The following is a 17,938-nucleotide window of genomic DNA, read 5'->3' as shown; positions in this document are numbered from 1 at the left end:
CCTCACACACTCAGCAGCTCCCAAGCACCAGCTTCTCCCTTCTCCCCACCAGGAAAGAAGAGGCCAAGCCTCTGAATGAATAAATGTCATGTTCACATGGAAGACAACATAGACAATACCAAACATCTCCTAAAACAAGACAGCCTCTGCCAGCGGAAGGATGCCCAGCGCCACCCTCACCAGCCTAGTACAAACCAGCGTCTTCAATAGTGACACACACAAACCCCACGGGCCAAACAAAGCCACCGTCATTTTCCTGCCCAGTAGCATCTGTAAACAAAAAGAAAACATCATTTGTTGACCCCAAACATATAAAAATACTATAACAAAATGAAATACAAATATATATTAGAATCTGTAAGTATTCTGTATAAAGAGATACTTTAGCGGTTAGCGTACAGCAAGAACAGAAACACAATACAACCAAGCCCCGGGTGGGCCACAGGCAAAATGAGACGCATCCCAACTCCTCTGTATGGCAGAGGAGCTCCCATGGAGAGGGCGTTTGTGACAGAAACACATCCCCGTGGCGGTGGAGATGCCCTGGATGCCAGTGGTGAACAGGGATGGTGACAGCACCTGCAGTGCTGGGTGTATCCAGTGGAGGTGCCTGGAGCCCGGCCACAGCTGGCAGTGCAGACCTGAAGCCAAAGTGCTGGAGTGGTGTGATGGAGAGACCCACGACTGCAGCTCTGGGATGAGTCTGTCCGCCAGAGTGAAGTGGTGTTTCACTGTCCAGCCACGTGCAGTGTCCCAGGGTGGGCGCCTACTATCCCTGGCCCCCACAGTTGTAGAGGTGATGCTGCTGTGGATGTTGGGTGTGTGCAGTACCCTGGCAGGAGCTCCCTGTGTGCCCCTGCTCCCACCCAAGCTCAGCACATGCCCTGGCATTGTGGGCTTTGGAGAGATGCTGGGTATGGGCACTTGAGTCCAAGAGCTGGTGGGTCCTGCCCTGGAAGTGGCTCCAGGCTTGCAGGTTCTTCAGCCTCTTCAACTTGGCATGCACAAGACTGAGGCCCCCATGATGGGCATGACAAACCCACATCCCAGCTGTCCCAGCAGCCTCCTGCTCCTGGGTCAGTGGGACATGGGGCACCTTCACCCAGCTGCAGGCTTGCTCCCTTAGGACAGAGCCCGGAAAAAAAGGATTCCTGTGCTGCCCTCACAGCTCCCCCCTCTAAGCAGAGCTACCTGGCTAAGCCAGGGGTATTTGGGGCCCTCTCCACATGAATGGCACAGTGCTGTCCCCCATTCAGTGTGGCTGGCACTGCCCTGGTCCTGCTCAATCAGTGTGGCCTCGATGTGACCACAGTGGGTTGGACCTATGCGTGCCCATGCACTGCAGAGCCAGCCAGCATGTAAAGACCAGGGGTGTCACCAGAGGGTCAGGCTGGGGCCACAGAGCTGGGGACATTATCTGGGGTATTTTGGGCTCCAGCAACTTGAAGGGAGAGAGACCAGGGCTGCTGGAGGAGGGGACGGGAAACCATATCTGGCCTCACCAAGACTGGAGGACAGTCACACAGCCCACTGCAAGCCATGGCTTGACATAGACCACAAGGCTCTGCCATGTCAGGCCTCCCTCCTGTTCCAGGTGTTGGAAAAGCCCCCAGATCACTGGGCTGATGCAAGGGACAGGGCTGCCAGGGAGGGGACTCAGCCGGGATGCAGGCACTGCCCTCCATGGCTATGGGGCCTCACTGACAGGAGGCAGAGTGCCACAGGGAGAGGACAGGGCAGCTGGGCACGGTGCCCACTCCACATCCACAGATCTGTGTAGCTGCAGTTCTTAAAAAAATTCTCTATCTACACATTTGCTTTGTTTGTGGGGTTTTTTCCTTTTTTTTTTTCTTTTTTTTTTTTCTTTTTTTCTGTTTCCTTCCCAATCTTCTAGATGCACCAGCTCTACCCTCCGCCGGGCTCCTCGGATGCAGCTGCAGTTCGGAACACCCAGAGAGAAGCACCATGCCCGCAGTGTAAAGTGAGGTCCTTGGCTCGGGGGGGGGGTCTCCCCACCAGCCCCCCGGCTCTGCAGGGCCGGTGGCTGCTCACAGGCACTGGCTGCAGCCACACTTGCTGGGCTTCTCCACCTCCTCCACGAAGGTTGCACCGTTGCTGCACTCAAAGGCGTATTTCCTGCGCCGGAGCCGCAGTCCAGTGCAGCAGCTGGCGTCAGGGCCACCGCAGGTCCCCCGGCATTCCACCCAGGCCACCGGCCGCGTCGTCTGGCAGATGGCATAGCCCCGCTGCACCTGGTGGTAGTCCCGCACCGGCTCCCCGCGGCACTCCGGCTCTGTGGGACAGCAATGGTCAGCTCAGTGGTGTGGCGTGGGGCTTCCCTGGACACCCACCTCCTCAGCACCTACCCTGGTCACAGAGGGCTCCGGTGTAGCCATCGTGGCACTCGCAGGTGGGCTGGCCACCTGGGGTGAGGTGGCAGTGGCCATGGACGCAGGGCTGGTGGCGGCAGGGGTCAGGTGGTTCGGCAGGCTGGTTGCAGAGCGCACCCTGGTAGCCCTCATGGCACTGGCAGCTGTAGGAGAGGGCGTCAAGGGGCAGGCACAGCCCGTGCACACACCTGTGGGCACATAGTCATGTCAGGACCAGGTGGCACAGTGTGGCACCAGCACACAGAGCCCACCAGCACTGAGCATGGCGTGGCTCAGCACCAGCACGGTATTGCACTGCGACTGGTACGGCACTGTCTGGCACAGCACAGCCATCATGGCACAGCACAGGAGTGGCTCTGGCATGGCACCAGCACAGAACAGCCTGGCACAGCTCAGTGCTAGTGGCATGGCAGGGCTTGTGACACAGCACCACTGATGGGACTGACACCACAGCACCAGGAACCGGCCACAAGGCAGGACGGATGGGAGGCACAGGTAGGGCAGACAGTGGGGTCAGAGCACTCACTTGTGCCCCTGGCAGGGACCACCGCGGGGCTGGTCACAGTGGGGCCCGTCCCAGCCAGGCTCGCAGTGGCAGACGGGGCCCTGGGCGCCTGAGGGCTGGCAGATGCCGTGCAGGCAGTAGAGTTTGCGGCAGGGCTCACAGCCAGGCACCACCCCTGGCGTCATCCGCGTCTTGGTGAAGTCCTGCAGCTCATTGTTGATGTAGAGGTTACGGATGCATCCGTGGAAGCTGGTGCCATTGAGGAGCTGCCAGAGGCGGAAGGCAGCCGAGTTGACATCCACAGGCATTCCTGGGGAGAGGAGGACCATCAGCGCACCCGGATGTCCCCCATGCCCTCCATCACCCGGTCCCTGTCCTACCTCCCACGTAGAGGGGAGCCTCACTGTTCAGCGTGTACTGCTTGCCCGAGTTGTCCATGGTCATGGGGCTGCCACCATCGATGGACAGGTTCACCATCTGGTCGAAGGTCACCAGCTCCACGGTGTGGAACTGCCCGTCATTGATGGTCTCAGCACTAGCAGGGATGGCTGGGTCACCAGGGACGCCCCAGGCCGAAGCTACGGGGGTGGAGGTCCCCAGTGAGTGGAGAAGGGGTGCCAGGTACCTGTAGATGGCTGAGCTGGGGTGAGTGCCAGGGTCATAGCTGACCCTCACATGGCCCTGGTACAGCTCCACAGCCATGTGGTCGCTGTCACCATTGTACAGCAGGATGCCATTGCCTTCAGCCGTGGAGACCTGCCAGAGAGAGAGGTGGGAGCCCACATCCCTGGGGCAGACCCCCCGTGCCATCCCTCATTGCCCCCATGCCCTCCCAGCCCTCACCTGAAGGGTGATATTAGCCCGGGGCCAGTCTTGCAGGTCGGTAAACTGCAGGTACGTGTCACGGTCCACAAAATTGACGCTCAGCAGCTTCTCACATTTGGGGCCGCCGAAGCCAGGCAGGCACTGGCACAGGGCACGGGCACCCCGCTCCACACATGGGGCTCCGTTCTGGCACTCAGCTCGCTCACAGAGGCCAGCCTGGCCAGCGGTGTGGGGCGGCATCTCGCAGAGCTGGCCACTGTGGGGCCAAGGGTGCTGCTGGGCTGGGGGTTGAGAAAGAGCCCTACACCCTGCCCAATGCCCCATAGGGCTCTGACAGCACACCCCTGATTCGGGGTCCCTGGGGAGGCTCTCCCAGACACTGGCATCAGAGGGATGCCTGGGAGGGATGGAGGGAGGGATGGACGGATGGACAGTGGACAGAAGGATGGATAGACTGACTTGGTAGCCAGGACTTGTCCCTTCTGCACAGTGACACATAACCAGCCCCACTACCCCAGGTGTCCCATGTCTTCCTGGTGGTACCTGTAGCCCTCGGTGCAGAGGCAGGAGTAGCCATTCACCTCATCCACACAGCGGGCGTTGTTCTGGCACCGGTGGTCCTGGCAGTCGTCGAAGTCCTCGCTGCAGTTGCTCCCCACATAGCCGGGTGCACACTCACACCTGAGGCAGGCAGGGGGCTCGAGGCTGCCCCTTCCTTCCCCCTTGCACTGCTGGGTACCTGCTCCTCCCGTTGTAACCCACCTCTCCGTGCTCCCTCGCTGCAGTCCCCAAAAAGCAAATCTACCCATCCCCAGACAGTCATAAAAAGTGGTTTGGAGAGGAGGGGACTCACCTGGGCCCCTGGCTGGTGGAGATGCAGGTAGAGTCATGCTGGCAGGGGTTGAGCTCGTCTGAGCAGAAATTGAGTGGCTGTTCACAGAATTCCCCTACAAGGCAGAAAAGGGGTGCCCAGCAGCTCCAGGACCAGAGGAGCAGCCCCAGTCCCCATGGGGCAGACTCTGCTCCAGGCAGGGAGCTGCCAAGCCCACAGCTTTCACCCCATGGGCACAGGGTTCTCCTCCCTTGGAGGCAGCTCCTGCCTGAGCCAGGCACTGAGGGCATCCCAGGGTGAGGGGGTTCAGCTGAGTGTACCCAAACTCAAGACAGCTGAGCCCAGAGGCTGTGGCTATGGGCATTGAGACAGCAGGCAGAGCAGCTATTTAGCCCTCATGGGTGGGTAGAAGCACTGGGCACATTCCCACGCCAGGTCTGTGGCATTTGGAGATGGCTAGCCCCCACTCCAGGTACCTGTGTAGTGGGCAGGACAAAGGCAGGTGTAGTTGGTGGCACTGGGCACACAGGAGCCCCCATTCTCGCAGCTGTGCTCCTTGCAGGGGTTGCTGGTGGTGTGGCAGCTCAGGCCCTCGAAGCCCACTGGGCACAGGCACCTGCCACAGGGCCAGGGCAGTGCCAAGGAAGAAAACAAAATGGAACATTTAGGGGTGGCTCCCCCAAATTCTCAGCACAGGACCTTGGCAAAGAGCTGGGTTTGGTGTCCTCCTGCTGAACACTGGGCACAGGGGTGGGTGGCAGCACAGCCTGCCCGAGGATGCTGCGTTGCCACGACAACCAGCTGAGAGGCCTCTCAGCACAGGGAGGGGCTGCACAGCCCACCTCCTCACCCCCAGCCTGACAACTATTTTCAGCTCCTAATTGCAGCCTGATTCCCAGAATGGCCTAAAGCGTTCAGGGTTGTGTGAGGGCAAGGCAGCCCCTCAGGGAACAGGAGTGACTCCAGGACCCCAGCAACCAGTCCCAGTCCCAAACCCCTCCATCTCCCCCTGCCTGCTGCGGTGCTGGTACCCTCCTCTCCCCCAGTGACCTCAGCCTAGGAGCCTTTTGGGCTGGGGGGCATGTGGAAACAGAGTCAGACAGCATGAGCTGCAGCTCCCATGTAAGTGCAATATCCCAGCTATGTGCCCAAGGGAGCATGCAGGAAGCAAAGGAAGTATCAGAACTTCTCTCCACGGAATGTCAGGGTTCCATGCTACTGCCCAAACACCCACCTTTCATGGGTTTCTGTCCAGCACTCACCTGAACCCAGCTCCTTCTCCCTCCTGAGGCTGGCAGGTCCCCCCATTGGCACAGGGGTTGGAGGAGCAGCCACTCAGTGCCACCTCGCAGTCCCTGCCCTGGGGAAGGATGGAAAGGTGGGAGCGAGGAGGGTGCCACAGCAGCTGCCCAGCTCTCCCCATCCCACTCAGCAGGATGCTGTGGCACACAGGGAGCGTAGGTGGTCCCACAGGCAGCAAGCCCCAGGGGCATGGCTCTGCTCCCTTGCCCTCTGCAGGGACATGTCCCCATGCACTGCAGACCCCTGGGACCAGGGTACCTTGTAGCCACTGGGACAGGCACAGCGGTAGGAGCCAAGGGGGTCATTGTGGCAGGTGCCCTGGTTCTGACAGGGGCTGGAGAGGCAGGGGTTGCACTTGGCCTGGACGCTCAGGGCAGGTGGGCCTGTGGGATGGGAGGCACGGAGATGACCGTCAGTGTGAAAAGTGACAGGGATGTGTCCTTTTGTGAGCACTGAGGTGGGGGCAGAGCCTCTGGTGTTGCTGGGAGCAGAGCCTGTCTAAGGGGTTCTGCACCAGGCAATGGGACAGCCACAGGTTTGCTCAGTCACCAGGGACATGCCACCAGTCAGGTAAGAGGATGGAAACAATCTGGTCCTCCTCCTCAACAAGGCAGCTCAACAGAAAATCCTGAAGCCAGCCAGACTCACAAAGCATTGCTCTGCTGGGTGCCCAGAGGAGGGTATGGATAGACAGCATGGGCACATCTCACCTTGGCACTCAAATTTCTTGGCAGGGGTGGTGAGCAGCAGCTTTCCTTCCATGTCGGGGGGCCCGGCACAGCGAGCAATGCCTGGCTCCTTGTACCCCGTCTTGACCCAGCTGGAGAGCCAGCGCAGATTGCAGCTGCAGTACAGGGGGTTGGCCCCGATGGCTCTGCACAAGGAGAGGGGCAGAATTGTACCTGCTGCCACACAGAGGGAACTGGGCACAACTCTGTCACTTGACTGGGATGCCACATGTTGGGCAAACCAGTGCTCCTCCATTTCTGGACCCACCAGAGGTGCTGCTCACAATGGGAGGACTGGGACACACAGCCATGCTGTCCAGTTAGACCACCCTGCTGCCAGACCCACAGCCCATGCAGTGCTCTGTGCTCTGCCCTGGAGCTCTGCTCCACAGCAGAGAAGGGTACAGAAGTAGTGGATGATGTGGGAGGTGGAGGGCCTGGATGTCTCTGAATCCTCATTGAAAGCAAAGGTCAGCAGCGATGGAGGGCTGGTGTGACCAACATGTGACAAAAGAAGGAGATGGCAGCCCAGAGGGCAGGCAGTAGGGACAGCAGATCTGCTTGGCCTGACTAACCTGGTCCTACAGCACCTGCACCACCAGCTGTGACACAGCTCAGCCTGTGGGAACGGGCAGTGTCAGCTGCCTGCAGTGAAAGTGCACAGCCAAGGGAAACTGGAGCAGCGCAAGCAGTGTTGCTTCCCAAAAAACAAGGAGGCCACCATTGGGTATCAGGCTGCTCTTTGCAGACTGAAGCAACAGCCAGGAGCAGGCAGCTGGGAACAGCTTAGTTAGGAGACAGGGAGGGGACCAAAAACTGTGAGCAAAGTTAAACCCCAGCCCTGGTGGTGGGCAGTGCTCCTGGGGTGCAGGCTCACTCAAAGAGGGTGGAAACACCACCACTGGCAGGATCCTTGGTAACAGACTGGGTGGCTGCCGCAGGGAAGTGCACTGGCAGAAGACTAACAACATACTGGTGTGTGTCACAGCAGCCCCTGCCAACCCACAGCTGGGACACTACTTTGCATGGCTTCACCTACATCTTGGGAGACCACAGAGATCTAGTGGGTGGGAAAGGACCCCCCACCACATCCACCTAAGACCATAGGGACATCCCAGCAGCACTGGGAGACTCAGCTGCACACCTGGATCTGAGCCTGAGCATGGGCAGCAGGTCACAGCACTATACAACAAATGATGGTGGCAGGTACCAGCCCAGAGAGGAGGGCAGAAGGCAGCTCTCACCCTCCAGGGGAGCCAAGCTCAGCCCAGTAGTTTTTAAGGATCTATGGAGCCTGCATCCAGCCCTGAGCCCTGAGGAGTGAGAGGAGATACTCACAGGTGAGACAGGGAGGTGACATCGGCAAAGATGCCCTCAGGGAGGCTGGAAATGTCATTGCCATGGAGAGACCTGCAGAGAACAGAAGGTCCTGCAATGCCCATGGCTCCAAGGCGGGCAAAGGACTGTGGCCCCATCCCACAGGTCCAGGTGTGGGTGGCAGAGCTGGACCCCACCACATTGTCAGTGTTGCAAATGCACCATCTGTTCTGGGAGCAGATGAACCTTCCTGTGCTCCTCCTGCAGCCTCTACCCTGCCCACATGCACACACCCAGCTCCAGGTGGGCACAGGGGACACAGGGACATGGGCAGCAGCAGAGAAGGGGGCAAGCAGGGCTGTGAGCAGGGCTAAGGCAGCTACTTACAGCAGCCGCAGGGAGCGGAGGCCTTCGAAGGCCAGCGGAGGGATGCACTGCAGGGAGTTGTAGCTGAGGATCCTGCGGGAGGGAAGCAGGTAACACAGCTGTGTGTGTTGCAAGAAACCCACCCTGGGCTACACGCTGTGCCTGCGTGAGCTCCCTCTCAAACCACAGCTTCACCCAGGCAGAGGGTGGAGACTCTGGTATGCCCAGCACCCCCAGTCTTCAGTGTCCCCTAGAACAGCCTGCACAGCCCAGCTGGGCTGCAGCCCAGTGTGGCTCACAGGGGCCTCACTTACAGGGTGGTGAGCTGGCTCATGTTGGTGAAGGAGGAGTTGCTCAGGGAGCTGATCTTGTTGTTGCTCAGATCGCTGGAAAACAGAAACCCCAGGGCTTTGAGCCAGCTGTGCCCCAGCCCCTGTCACTGCTCCCCTGCCTGCTCAGCTGCAATGGGGTGCAAACAGCAGCACAGCCCCCAAGGGAACAGCAGGGCTGTCACAGAGGGCGATGGCAGCAATGCCACTTGTCCCTCTTCTGTTTCATGCCTGGCCCCAGGTGGTGAACAGACAGAGGCTGAGCATCGCTGCCAGTCAGTTGTGTTCCAGAGCAGAGGGGGACACAGAGGGATGTCAGGGGTCCCCTCACACTGCCAGACCCCTCCTCAGCATCACACACCATGGAGAGAGCCCCTGCCCCCACCCACAAATTCCAGCAGTGCCTCCTGCTGCATGGGCTCCTGCTCCTGGCTGCTTACACAAGCTGCAGATACTTGAAGGTAGAGAGCTGCCCCGGGACCTGAGTGAACTGGTTTCCATCCAGGTAGCTGCAAGGGAGAACAAAAGCACCTGGGGGTGACTGAGAAGCAGGAGATCCCTCCCTCCTCCCCCTCTTTCTCCTGTGCACCACTATGGACTTCAGGCTGCAAGAAGCATCTCCAGCATCACCTCCCTCCTGCACCCAGGGCCCAAGGAGCTCTCAGGGGACTCCTGGGCTGGCAGGGGAGCTAATGTGTGAGTGCATGAGCACACCTGGGTTTGCAGGCATGTCCCTGGGGACACTCTCCCAGCAGCCTATGTGTGCAGGCACAGCGTGTACACAGGCGATGGGAGCGTGGGAGGCTGTAACCGTTCCCAAGGCATGTGTGAGAATGTGAGATGGCGCAGGATGCAGAGAGAGGAGGAGTGTGCAAGACAGTGGAGGGGGCTGCGGGGGTGGTGTGCATATATATATGTGTGTCCAACCAATGCCTGCACTCCCTGCACACAGGACTTGCTGCCATCCCTCATCCCAGATGGGTACAGAGCCCCTTTCACAGCAATGGACATCACAGAGCCTGCACATCCAGCTCTGGCATGGCTGCAGAGATATCTCCCTGACTGATGGATGATGACCACAGGCAGACCACATCCCATTGCCCATGTGCTTGAGGCTGATACTGCCAAGGCATCCCTGCAGCTGTGGTGAGAGGGGATGGCAAAGACAGGGTGCCCCTGTCCCTGCTGCTGATGGCAGGCTCCTGGGAACCACAGGGCCCTGAGCTGCATGGCTGTGCAGGGACCACAGCTGCAGGGGCTGATTGTCCCTCACTGTCCCCTCCCAGGGGCCAAAGACAAGGGTCTCAGCTGCTGGGCGACAACACCTCTTGCACAATACCCTTGACAGCCCTGAATAGTCAAGAGATTCTTGCTGAGCCATTTGCTGGTGTTGGGACTGGACAGGATACCTTGGATGAGTGGGATCCTAATCCCACCAGCAGGCCAGGATGGGGGTGTGGGGAGGAGCCCAGGAGTGTCTGCCCTGACACCTGCAACCCCACAGCAGAGGCCCCTCACCCAGAGCAGTAAAGGCTGAGGAAGGGTTACGGGGAGAGCTTGGATACTCGCCCACTACTCACAGCTCTGTGACATTCTTGGGGATCCCCTTGGGCAGGGCCTTGAGGTGCTTGTTGCTGCAGCGGACAACCGTGTCGAGGCAGGTGCATTCCTGAGGGCACTGGGGCCGGGGGATGCAGGTGGTCTCCTCCTTACCTGCACCAGGCATGGAAAGCCACCAAGTCACCAGGGTCCAGCCCTTGGGCATTGTGTGAGGCCAGGTTCAATGCCTTGTGCCTGCCTAGGATGGCTCCCCTCCCATGCCAACCATCCTCCCCGGCCCCCAAAGCAGGGTGCTGCAGGCAATAGCAGTCAGGAGTTAGCAGTGCAGGAACTGCTCCTGCACCCAGAAATTCCCTGCCCCAATGGTGTGCATACAACCAGTCAGCTCAAGGCTGCTGATTTTCACCATTTTCATGCAAAAATGCGGTCACAGGGACAACACAGATAAGGGCATACAAGAAGAAGCTCAGCCCTGAAAATATTCCTGAAACAACCTCCTTCACCCTTTTCCCAGACACGTATTAGCTAGAGTAGAGCCTATGCCGAGCAGCCAGAGGAGCTGGCATCGCTCCCCTTCCCTGCCATGATGCAGGAATCCCGTGGGAAAGGCATCCCTGGGACAACCGTACGCTATCTCGCACTGTTAGGAAAGGCGCGGGATGCAACCCTTCAGTTTTTGACGTGGTGGAGGAGGGAAAGCAGAAGAAAGGATGATTTGTTTGTAAATATTTTCCAGAGGGCTTAAAAGCTGCTCTAAATTTTTTTAAAAATATATAAAAAGAGGTTTTTCTCCCCACACACACTCCCCGTCTGCTCCATCTGCCCACTGCCAGCTCCAGTGCATGTGCAAGGCTGAGAAGGGAAGGCAGGAAGGAGCAGGATGAATCCCAGTGTGCTTTGCCTACACACCTGCTCCTGTCAGCACCCAGGGCACAGCGTTTGCCAGCACCTACGTACAAGAGCCCCAAGGTGCAATGGGTGCAAACTCCTCTTCTGGCTTCAGAGTGGATATTTGAGTGCCCAAGGGCTGGGTACCAGGAAGGGAAACTTTTGTATCATTAGGGGAGGACATTAATGGCTATCATGGCTCATGATAGCCCCCTGAGCTATCGCCTTGCCACAGTCATATGCTGGCAGCAAGGATGGTGCTGGGACAAGGAGCACGGTGTCATTCTGGGAGGAGCAGCCTGGTCTCCCCTCACCCTTGGTGCTGCAGGGCCCATGAGTTACCTTCCTCACACCTGAAGTCAGGGAAAGCCACATCCTGGAGCGGGATCTGCCGGAGGAAGTCAGGGTTTTGGCACCGAGGGTTCCCTGTCACGATCTTCCTCTTGCGCAGCCAGTCCCCCAGCCAGGCCAGCTGGCAGTTGCAGTTGAAGGGGTTGGCGAGCAGGTTCCTGCACACAGGAAGGAGCACAAGGGCAGCACCTGAACAACCACCAAGGAGACCTGCAGCCCTCTGACGCAAGGCAGACAGGCTGGGGGCATCCCCCAGGGCCCAGGACATACAGGGTAGAGAGGGACTGCAGCGTGTCAAAGGCGCCTGGTGCAATTGTGCTGATCTGGTTGTCGTACAGGGAGAGCAGGCGGACGTTGCGCAGCCCTGTGAAGCTGTCGTTGTGGATGCAGCTAATGCGGTTGTTCCTCAGCATCCTGCAGAGGGAAGAGAACAAGGGCACCTACAACACAGGCAGGCACCAGGGGGGAAACCCACCTCTAGCAGTGCTCAGGCTGTGCCCACCTCAGTGCTGGGCAGCAGAATGAGCCTGAGCAAGTCCCTGAGGAACAAAAACCTGCCCCCCTAGCAGTGGATACAGCCAGCTGGTGGGAAAGGCATCCTGAGCTGGCCCTGCAGGGAGGCAAGGAGTAAGAGCATCCCCATCTGGGTGTGCAGGGAGGAGAGGGGACTCACAGTGTCCTCAGCCCATCCAGGCCCCTGAACATGCCACTCCGCACAGACTCCAGCTGGTTAACGGTGAGGTGCAGCTCATTGACAGAGGATGCCCCCTCAAACGCCCCATCCTCAATCTCCGACACCTTGTTGTTGCTGAGGTTGCTGTGAAGAGGGAAAAGCAGGCTGCCTTAACCTCATCCTGAACTCTGCCTCCCCCAGATCCCACTAAGCACCCTGTGATGCCAGTCCCTCGGAGGACCCTCAGGTTGGGACATGGTCTCCATTTCATACCCCAGTCCATCAGGACCCTCATGTGCCTCCCCAGCCCTCGGGCATTCCTGACATGACTGTGCCTGCCCAATACTCACATTTTCTTCAGATGTGGGAGTTTCTTGAAAATGCCAGTGGCCTCCAGGATGGAGATTTCATTGTTGTTCAGGCGCCTGGAATGGGCAGCAGGGAAAAGAGCTCAGGAGATGGCTGCAAAGTGCCTGGTACAGCCCAAACCCCAAGCCAAACTCCAGTGCCAGCAAGGTGCCTGCTGCACCACAGAAGGCAGAGTAAGAGAGGAGATCCTTACAGCTCAGCTGTGGACTGTGGGATGCGATCTGGGATCTTGGTGAGTTTCAGGTTGGAACACTCAACCACACCAGATTCACAGCGGCATTTTGGGGGGCAGATCACGTCACTGTTACATTCACTGTTCAGCTGGTAATCCTCTGTCCCTGTGTGGTGAAGGCAGTGTGGGCTCCCCCAGCAGAGGCACAGGGGACTGCACCATCCCCATCTCCCTCTGATCCTCCCACATCCCCACCTGGTCTCATTTTCTTCCCCAGCTCCCCTCATTCCAGCCCCTGTGCACATATTACTCTTCTCCATGCCCATGCTTCTCCAAAGCAGCTTCTTTACAAATATTTGTCCTGGGTACACGGGGCACTGCCCACCACCCTCCTGCAAACAGAGCTGGACCCTGGGGACACCAACAGCACAATGGGAGATGCCACAACACATCCTGGTACCCAGCACATGGGAAATGAAGAGTGGTTCTGCTGGGCCAGACCACGGGGCTCTGGCTCAACACCCCCACAGGCAGCCTGGCTGAAAGGGCACCATGCACATGTGTGGGACTCCTCTGCTCACCTGGGATGAAATACTGCTCCTTGGCTGCGGAAAAAATAGCACATCAGGCCTCTGAGCACACAGACAGCAGGCTGGGACAGGGCCAAAGACAGGCACGCCACAGGGCGCCCGTGACAGGGCTGGGGACTCTCACCCGAGCAGCGGAACTTCTTGCTCTTGATCTGGCCGATACGCTTGTTGGCCAAGCGCCGGGGGCTGGCACAGCGGGCTCCACTGGTCTCCACCGGGTTGGCACGGAGGAAATCTGCCAGCCACTTCAGGTTGCAGTCACAGATGAAAGGGTTCTGGGCCAGGTGCCTGTGCCAGGGACAGCAGGTGACACACTGCCAGGGACAGCGGGTGATCGCCCTGGCGATGCTTTTCCCCCAGAGGCTTGCCTGCCCAGGCATGGGAGCTGGTGCGGACACTCACAGAGTCTGGATGGCCCGCAGGGAGGTGAACGTGCCTTTGGCCAGGCTCTGGATCTTGTTGTCATAGAGTGAGAGCAGTGAGAGGTTCTGCAGGTCCTGGAAGGCATCTGCCCGTACACAGTTGATCTTGTTGGCATTGAGAAGCCTGGCAGGGAGGGAGGGATGTGAGTCTGGGGACACCCCTTCCCTGCACCACGAGTGCTAGGGATCTCAGTCCTGCTTTCCTATGTCCCTGAAAAGCATCCCACATGGCCACTGGTGCCTTACAGCAGCTGCAGGGCAAAAAGTCCTCCGAAGACACCCTTAGGGAGGTCTGTGATCTTGTTGCCATACAGCACCCTGGGAAAGAAAGGCTGGTGTGAGGGAGATGGGGGGAGTGGTGTGGGCCATGGTACACAAGGTGTACAAGGGGTACAGCATCCACCCCATCCCACCCTCACCAGTGTAGGCACTTACAAGGAATTCAGTGAGCGCAGCCCCTGGAAGGCGTCAGGGGCGATCTCCGAGATCTGGTTGTTGCTCAGGTCTCTGAAACCCAAAGGGAGAAGGTGGCCTGGTCCCCTCTTCACTTGTCCCATGTCCTCATCCTTCAGCTAGTTCCAGGGAACCACCCCCAACACCCAATATACAGAGCTGGGGTTATCCAAGACCCCCTCCCACTGCTGCCATATGGGGCACCTGTGTCACAGCAGGTGCCCCGTGTCTGTCAGCTCTCAGCAGTGGCCAGCAGGGTGAAGGGCGTTGGGGTTCAGGGTGAGCTGGCAGAGGCTGCACACTTACATCCTCCGCAGCTTCTTGTAGGGTGAGAAGGCTCCTGGGGGGATGGACTTGATGCCGTTGAGTTCCAGACGGCTGCAAAGAGAACAGGGAGAGATGAGGGGTCTAGGGCTGGCCAAACCCCAGAACTCCACTGACAGAGCTGGGCCCACAGGACCCCTAAGGCTGCAGTAAGTTACCCCACAGGAGTGGAGATACTCTGCCCAGAGACAACTTGCATCCTGTGGTTGGGGCTTTCTCCATCAGGAGAGGTGCCATGGGTGGGGGAACCATGGTGGCTAGGGTGGAGAAAGCATTTCTCCTCCCTAGTACCTCAGGTTTGGGGGTGCCTTCTGCCCCCACATGATTTGTGCACCGTCCCAGCAAGGGCTTTGCACCATAATTGGATTCCTCTAAGGAGATTATTTCTCTGTTTACATTTTTAATGCAGCTAAATCCAGGGCTAAATCTGGGCGGTGTGAGAGAAGGGCAAGGGAGGCCTGCTGCCCCACGGAGTGACTGAGCTGCTGAAGACAGGTTTGCTCCTGTGTTCCCAGTGTCCAGAGCCACCCAGAGCTCAGTGGTGATGGTGTGGGGCCATACTCACATCTCTGTCATGGTCTCGGGCAGGTTGGCGGGGATGGCTGTCAGCCCCTTGCCCCGACAGTCCACAATGCCGTTGCTGCAAGTGCACATGGCTGGGCAGGAGCCAGAGGACAAGCTGCAGAGCTGGGCATGTGCTGAGTCCGTTTGTCCTGCCAGGGAAGCAGCCAGCATTGGAATTGCGAAGAGCTGAGCCAGGCCAGTATGTGGCACCACCCTGAAGAAGGGACCCTGGTGACAGCTCAGCATACAGGGACAGTTCATGGCACCCTTGAGCAGATGCATAAGCTCTTAGTGCACCCCAATCCCCTGGAAAAGCTCCAAAGCCACAGACTGATGTACTGTCACACTGATAGGGTGGCATTGTCCCCATGTTATCCCCACACCAAGGACTGTGCTGATCTGAGATGAACCCACAGCATGGGTTCTGAGCCTCTGAGCCGGGCCACAAGGCAGGGAGCGGAGATGGGCTGCACTGCTGGCACAAGCCTTGTCCCCCTGGCTCATATCCCTGCCCTGGCACCCACCACCTCCCCTGCCCCCTCACCGGAGCAGCTGAACTCATTCTTTTGGATCTCAGCCACGTTGAGACCGCGAAGCTGGGCAGGAGCGGCGCACTGGGTGAAGAGCCCGATGGTGGGGCGCTGGCGCAGCCACTGTGAGAGCCAGGCCAGGTGGCAGTCGCAGAAGAGATGGTTGGAATGCAGGCGACTGCAGGCGGACGGGTGGAGCAGTCAGCAGCCACAGGACAGCTTCTGTCCACCCCACTGCCCTCTAAATGCCCCAGCCTGGCTCATCCCAAAGACTGGGGGCATTCAGAGGGAGCTACAGAGAGGACTAAGAGCATCTGTGACAGTCGCCAATGTCACCTCACTTGGCAGTACTTGGGGATGCTCTGCAGGGGTGTCCCCTCCATTCCCTTGCCATGGTGCTGTCCCAGCATTATTTAGCCAGCAGCACCAGCAGCAGACCTGGGGACATCCCATTCTAGCCTAGGAGGTCACTCCCACCACCACCATGGCCCTGGCACTCACAATGTCCTCAGCTTGGGCATGTGGTTGAAGCTGGACACAGGAATTGAAGTGATATTGTTGTTATTCAGGGTCCTGAAGGAAGACAAAGAAGGGCAGGTCAGGGCAGACAGGCTGTAAACAGGAACATGAGATGTTCTAGGTGGCACTAAGCCCTGGGAGCAACCTAGAACAGGGTGAACGGATGGAGAGCTACAGGCTGGGGACAGCCTGAAGCCCCAGCAGGACTTGCTGTCCTTTCCAGGCTTCTCCTCTCCACAGCCAGTGGCACCCAGGTGGCCCCCTGGGACAATTGAGCCCTGGGGCACAGCTCTACAGCAGCTCTACCAGAACCCAGGTCAGCTCCTGCCCAAGCCCAGGGAGAAATGGCATGCTAGGGATGTCTCTGCAGCACCTCAGCAGATGGGGACACCCAAGGACACCCTCATCCTGCATGGGGTTGCACACTGGAAGCTCCAACCTGTCCCAAATCACTTACAGGACCTCCAGCCCCCGCAGGGCACGGAAAGCCCCATCCTCAATGCAGCTGATCTGGTTCTTGTCCAGTTGCCTGCAGAAGAAAGGGAAAAAAAGGGAGAATTTTTGGCACAGCCCAGGCAGAGAGCAATCAGTGCTCCTGATCACTTCTGCTGCCTGCTGCCACTGGACCTGACCCCAAACTCCCTCATGCCCAACACTGCCGGGACTCACAGGTTCTTGAGGTCCGTGGCCCCACGGAATGCTTTCCTGGGGATGGCCTGGATGAAGTTCTCACTCAGGTCCCTGCAGAAGAAAGAGGCAGGAAGGCAAATGGGCAGTGCCTGCAAAGTGTGATGTCCCATGGGAGCAGGGCATCCACAGGCAGGGGCACACCCCAGCACTCAGTGATCCCTCAGGGACTCCAACAAACTGTAATTTGGCTACAAGTCCTTGGCTGACCACTGTTCTGCTGGCTGTCCTGAGGCAAGTCTGGCTGCATCTATGGTGTCTCAGAGACCGGGCTCTCTGGGCACTGCAGTCCCTGGCTCTGACAAGCAGAGCTGACTGGCACAGCTCTGGGAAAACACTCAGTTCTTAAATACTCTCTGACTGCTGTAATTACAGGTCCCTGCTGATTAACTGGTAATTACACTTAGTGGCTCCAGGAGGCATTCCCATGGAGCCTGACCTGCACTTCAGAGGGCACAAATAACCGGGTCATTATTTACTTCATCACTGCAGGGTACTGTCTGTGCAATCACCTGCTCTGCAATGCCAGGGCGTGCCAAGCCAGCAAGGGCTCTGTGTTGCAGGGCTGGCAACACGTCAGATCCCCCACCATTCCTGGGCTGGCTTTTAAAGACCACGAAGACCACAGATCTCACTGCAAGTAGGGTATGGATGGACTGGCTCAGCTATGGGAAGACCTGTTTTATTTATTCTCCATGGCTCCCAAACAGACATTCCCTCTCCCACCCTTATAGTCAGCAGCTCCTTTGAACTTGGCTGGCAACTGCATTGACTACTCCCATCCCCAGGTGCCAGCACAGTCCTGCTCCGGCCACCCTGGGGCAGGAAATCAAGTCCCCATCTCTTTCCTGGCAGAGGGAAACTGAGGCATAACATAGCATTTTCCCTATGCAAGTCCATGGGTGAGTGAGAAGGAGGAGGACCAGGGTACCCTGCACAGATTAAATGTCCTCAGAATTACGTAGGCCATACAGACACCCCCATCCCAGCACCAAGAGGTGGTTTGGGGTGTCCATAGATGTCAGCATTTCATACATAGTGCTCACCACCTCTGCTTCAACATAATAAAACCTGTTTGCTATCGATATCCCACAGATAGACTGGGTCAGGATGGAGGCACAGCATCCACGTTCCTCCTCATTTCCTCCAAAAAGTGGGCTCAACAAACGGGCACAAGCTGCTTGCAAAACACCTGGAAGTCTCCGAACTGGGACTTTACTCCAGCTGAAAGCTTCACTGCCA

General features: G+C 58.3%; 1 protein-coding gene across 1 annotated transcript in view; it reads right to left on the bottom strand.

The window, feature by feature from the left end:
- Positions 1–72: 72 nt before the first annotated feature.
- The window catches only part of SLIT1 (slit guidance ligand 1), a 58,475-nt gene continuing 40,609 nt past the window's right edge, over positions 73–17,938 (bottom strand). Inside the window, exons 5-37 of the mRNA XM_058841949.1 lie at positions 16,679–16,750; positions 16,467–16,538; positions 15,992–16,063; positions 15,505–15,668; positions 14,962–15,109; positions 14,379–14,450; positions 14,055–14,126; positions 13,866–13,937; positions 13,600–13,743; positions 13,322–13,485; positions 13,189–13,212; positions 12,629–12,773; positions 12,417–12,491; positions 12,067–12,210; positions 11,664–11,807; positions 11,385–11,551; positions 10,175–10,307; positions 9,035–9,103; positions 8,580–8,651; positions 8,287–8,358; positions 7,921–7,992; positions 6,565–6,728; positions 6,113–6,237; positions 5,815–5,912; positions 5,029–5,168; positions 4,574–4,667; positions 4,264–4,401; positions 3,739–3,976; positions 3,521–3,651; positions 3,276–3,430; positions 2,917–3,205; positions 2,367–2,578; positions 73–2,293 (exon numbers count right to left, since the gene is read on the bottom strand). Of these exons, the coding sequence (XP_058697932.1) occupies positions 2,049–2,293; positions 2,367–2,578; positions 2,917–3,205; positions 3,276–3,430; positions 3,521–3,651; positions 3,739–3,976; positions 4,264–4,401; positions 4,574–4,667; positions 5,029–5,168; positions 5,815–5,912; positions 6,113–6,237; positions 6,565–6,728; positions 7,921–7,992; positions 8,287–8,358; positions 8,580–8,651; positions 9,035–9,103; positions 10,175–10,307; positions 11,385–11,551; positions 11,664–11,807; positions 12,067–12,210; positions 12,417–12,491; positions 12,629–12,773; positions 13,189–13,212; positions 13,322–13,485; positions 13,600–13,743; positions 13,866–13,937; positions 14,055–14,126; positions 14,379–14,450; positions 14,962–15,109; positions 15,505–15,668; positions 15,992–16,063; positions 16,467–16,538; positions 16,679–16,750 (4,198 nt within the window). The 3' untranslated portion in view covers positions 73–2,048. The remainder of the gene's footprint in view (positions 2,294–2,366; positions 2,579–2,916; positions 3,206–3,275; positions 3,431–3,520; positions 3,652–3,738; positions 3,977–4,263; positions 4,402–4,573; positions 4,668–5,028; positions 5,169–5,814; positions 5,913–6,112; positions 6,238–6,564; positions 6,729–7,920; positions 7,993–8,286; positions 8,359–8,579; positions 8,652–9,034; positions 9,104–10,174; positions 10,308–11,384; positions 11,552–11,663; positions 11,808–12,066; positions 12,211–12,416; positions 12,492–12,628; positions 12,774–13,188; positions 13,213–13,321; positions 13,486–13,599; positions 13,744–13,865; positions 13,938–14,054; positions 14,127–14,378; positions 14,451–14,961; positions 15,110–15,504; positions 15,669–15,991; positions 16,064–16,466; positions 16,539–16,678; positions 16,751–17,938) is intronic.

This window comes from Poecile atricapillus, chromosome 6 (genome assembly GCF_030490865.1).
Source record: "Poecile atricapillus isolate bPoeAtr1 chromosome 6, bPoeAtr1.hap1, whole genome shotgun sequence".
Lineage (NCBI taxonomy): Eukaryota > Metazoa > Chordata > Aves > Passeriformes > Paridae > Poecile > Poecile atricapillus.
This window is presented reverse-complemented; position numbering and strand designations above follow the sequence as displayed.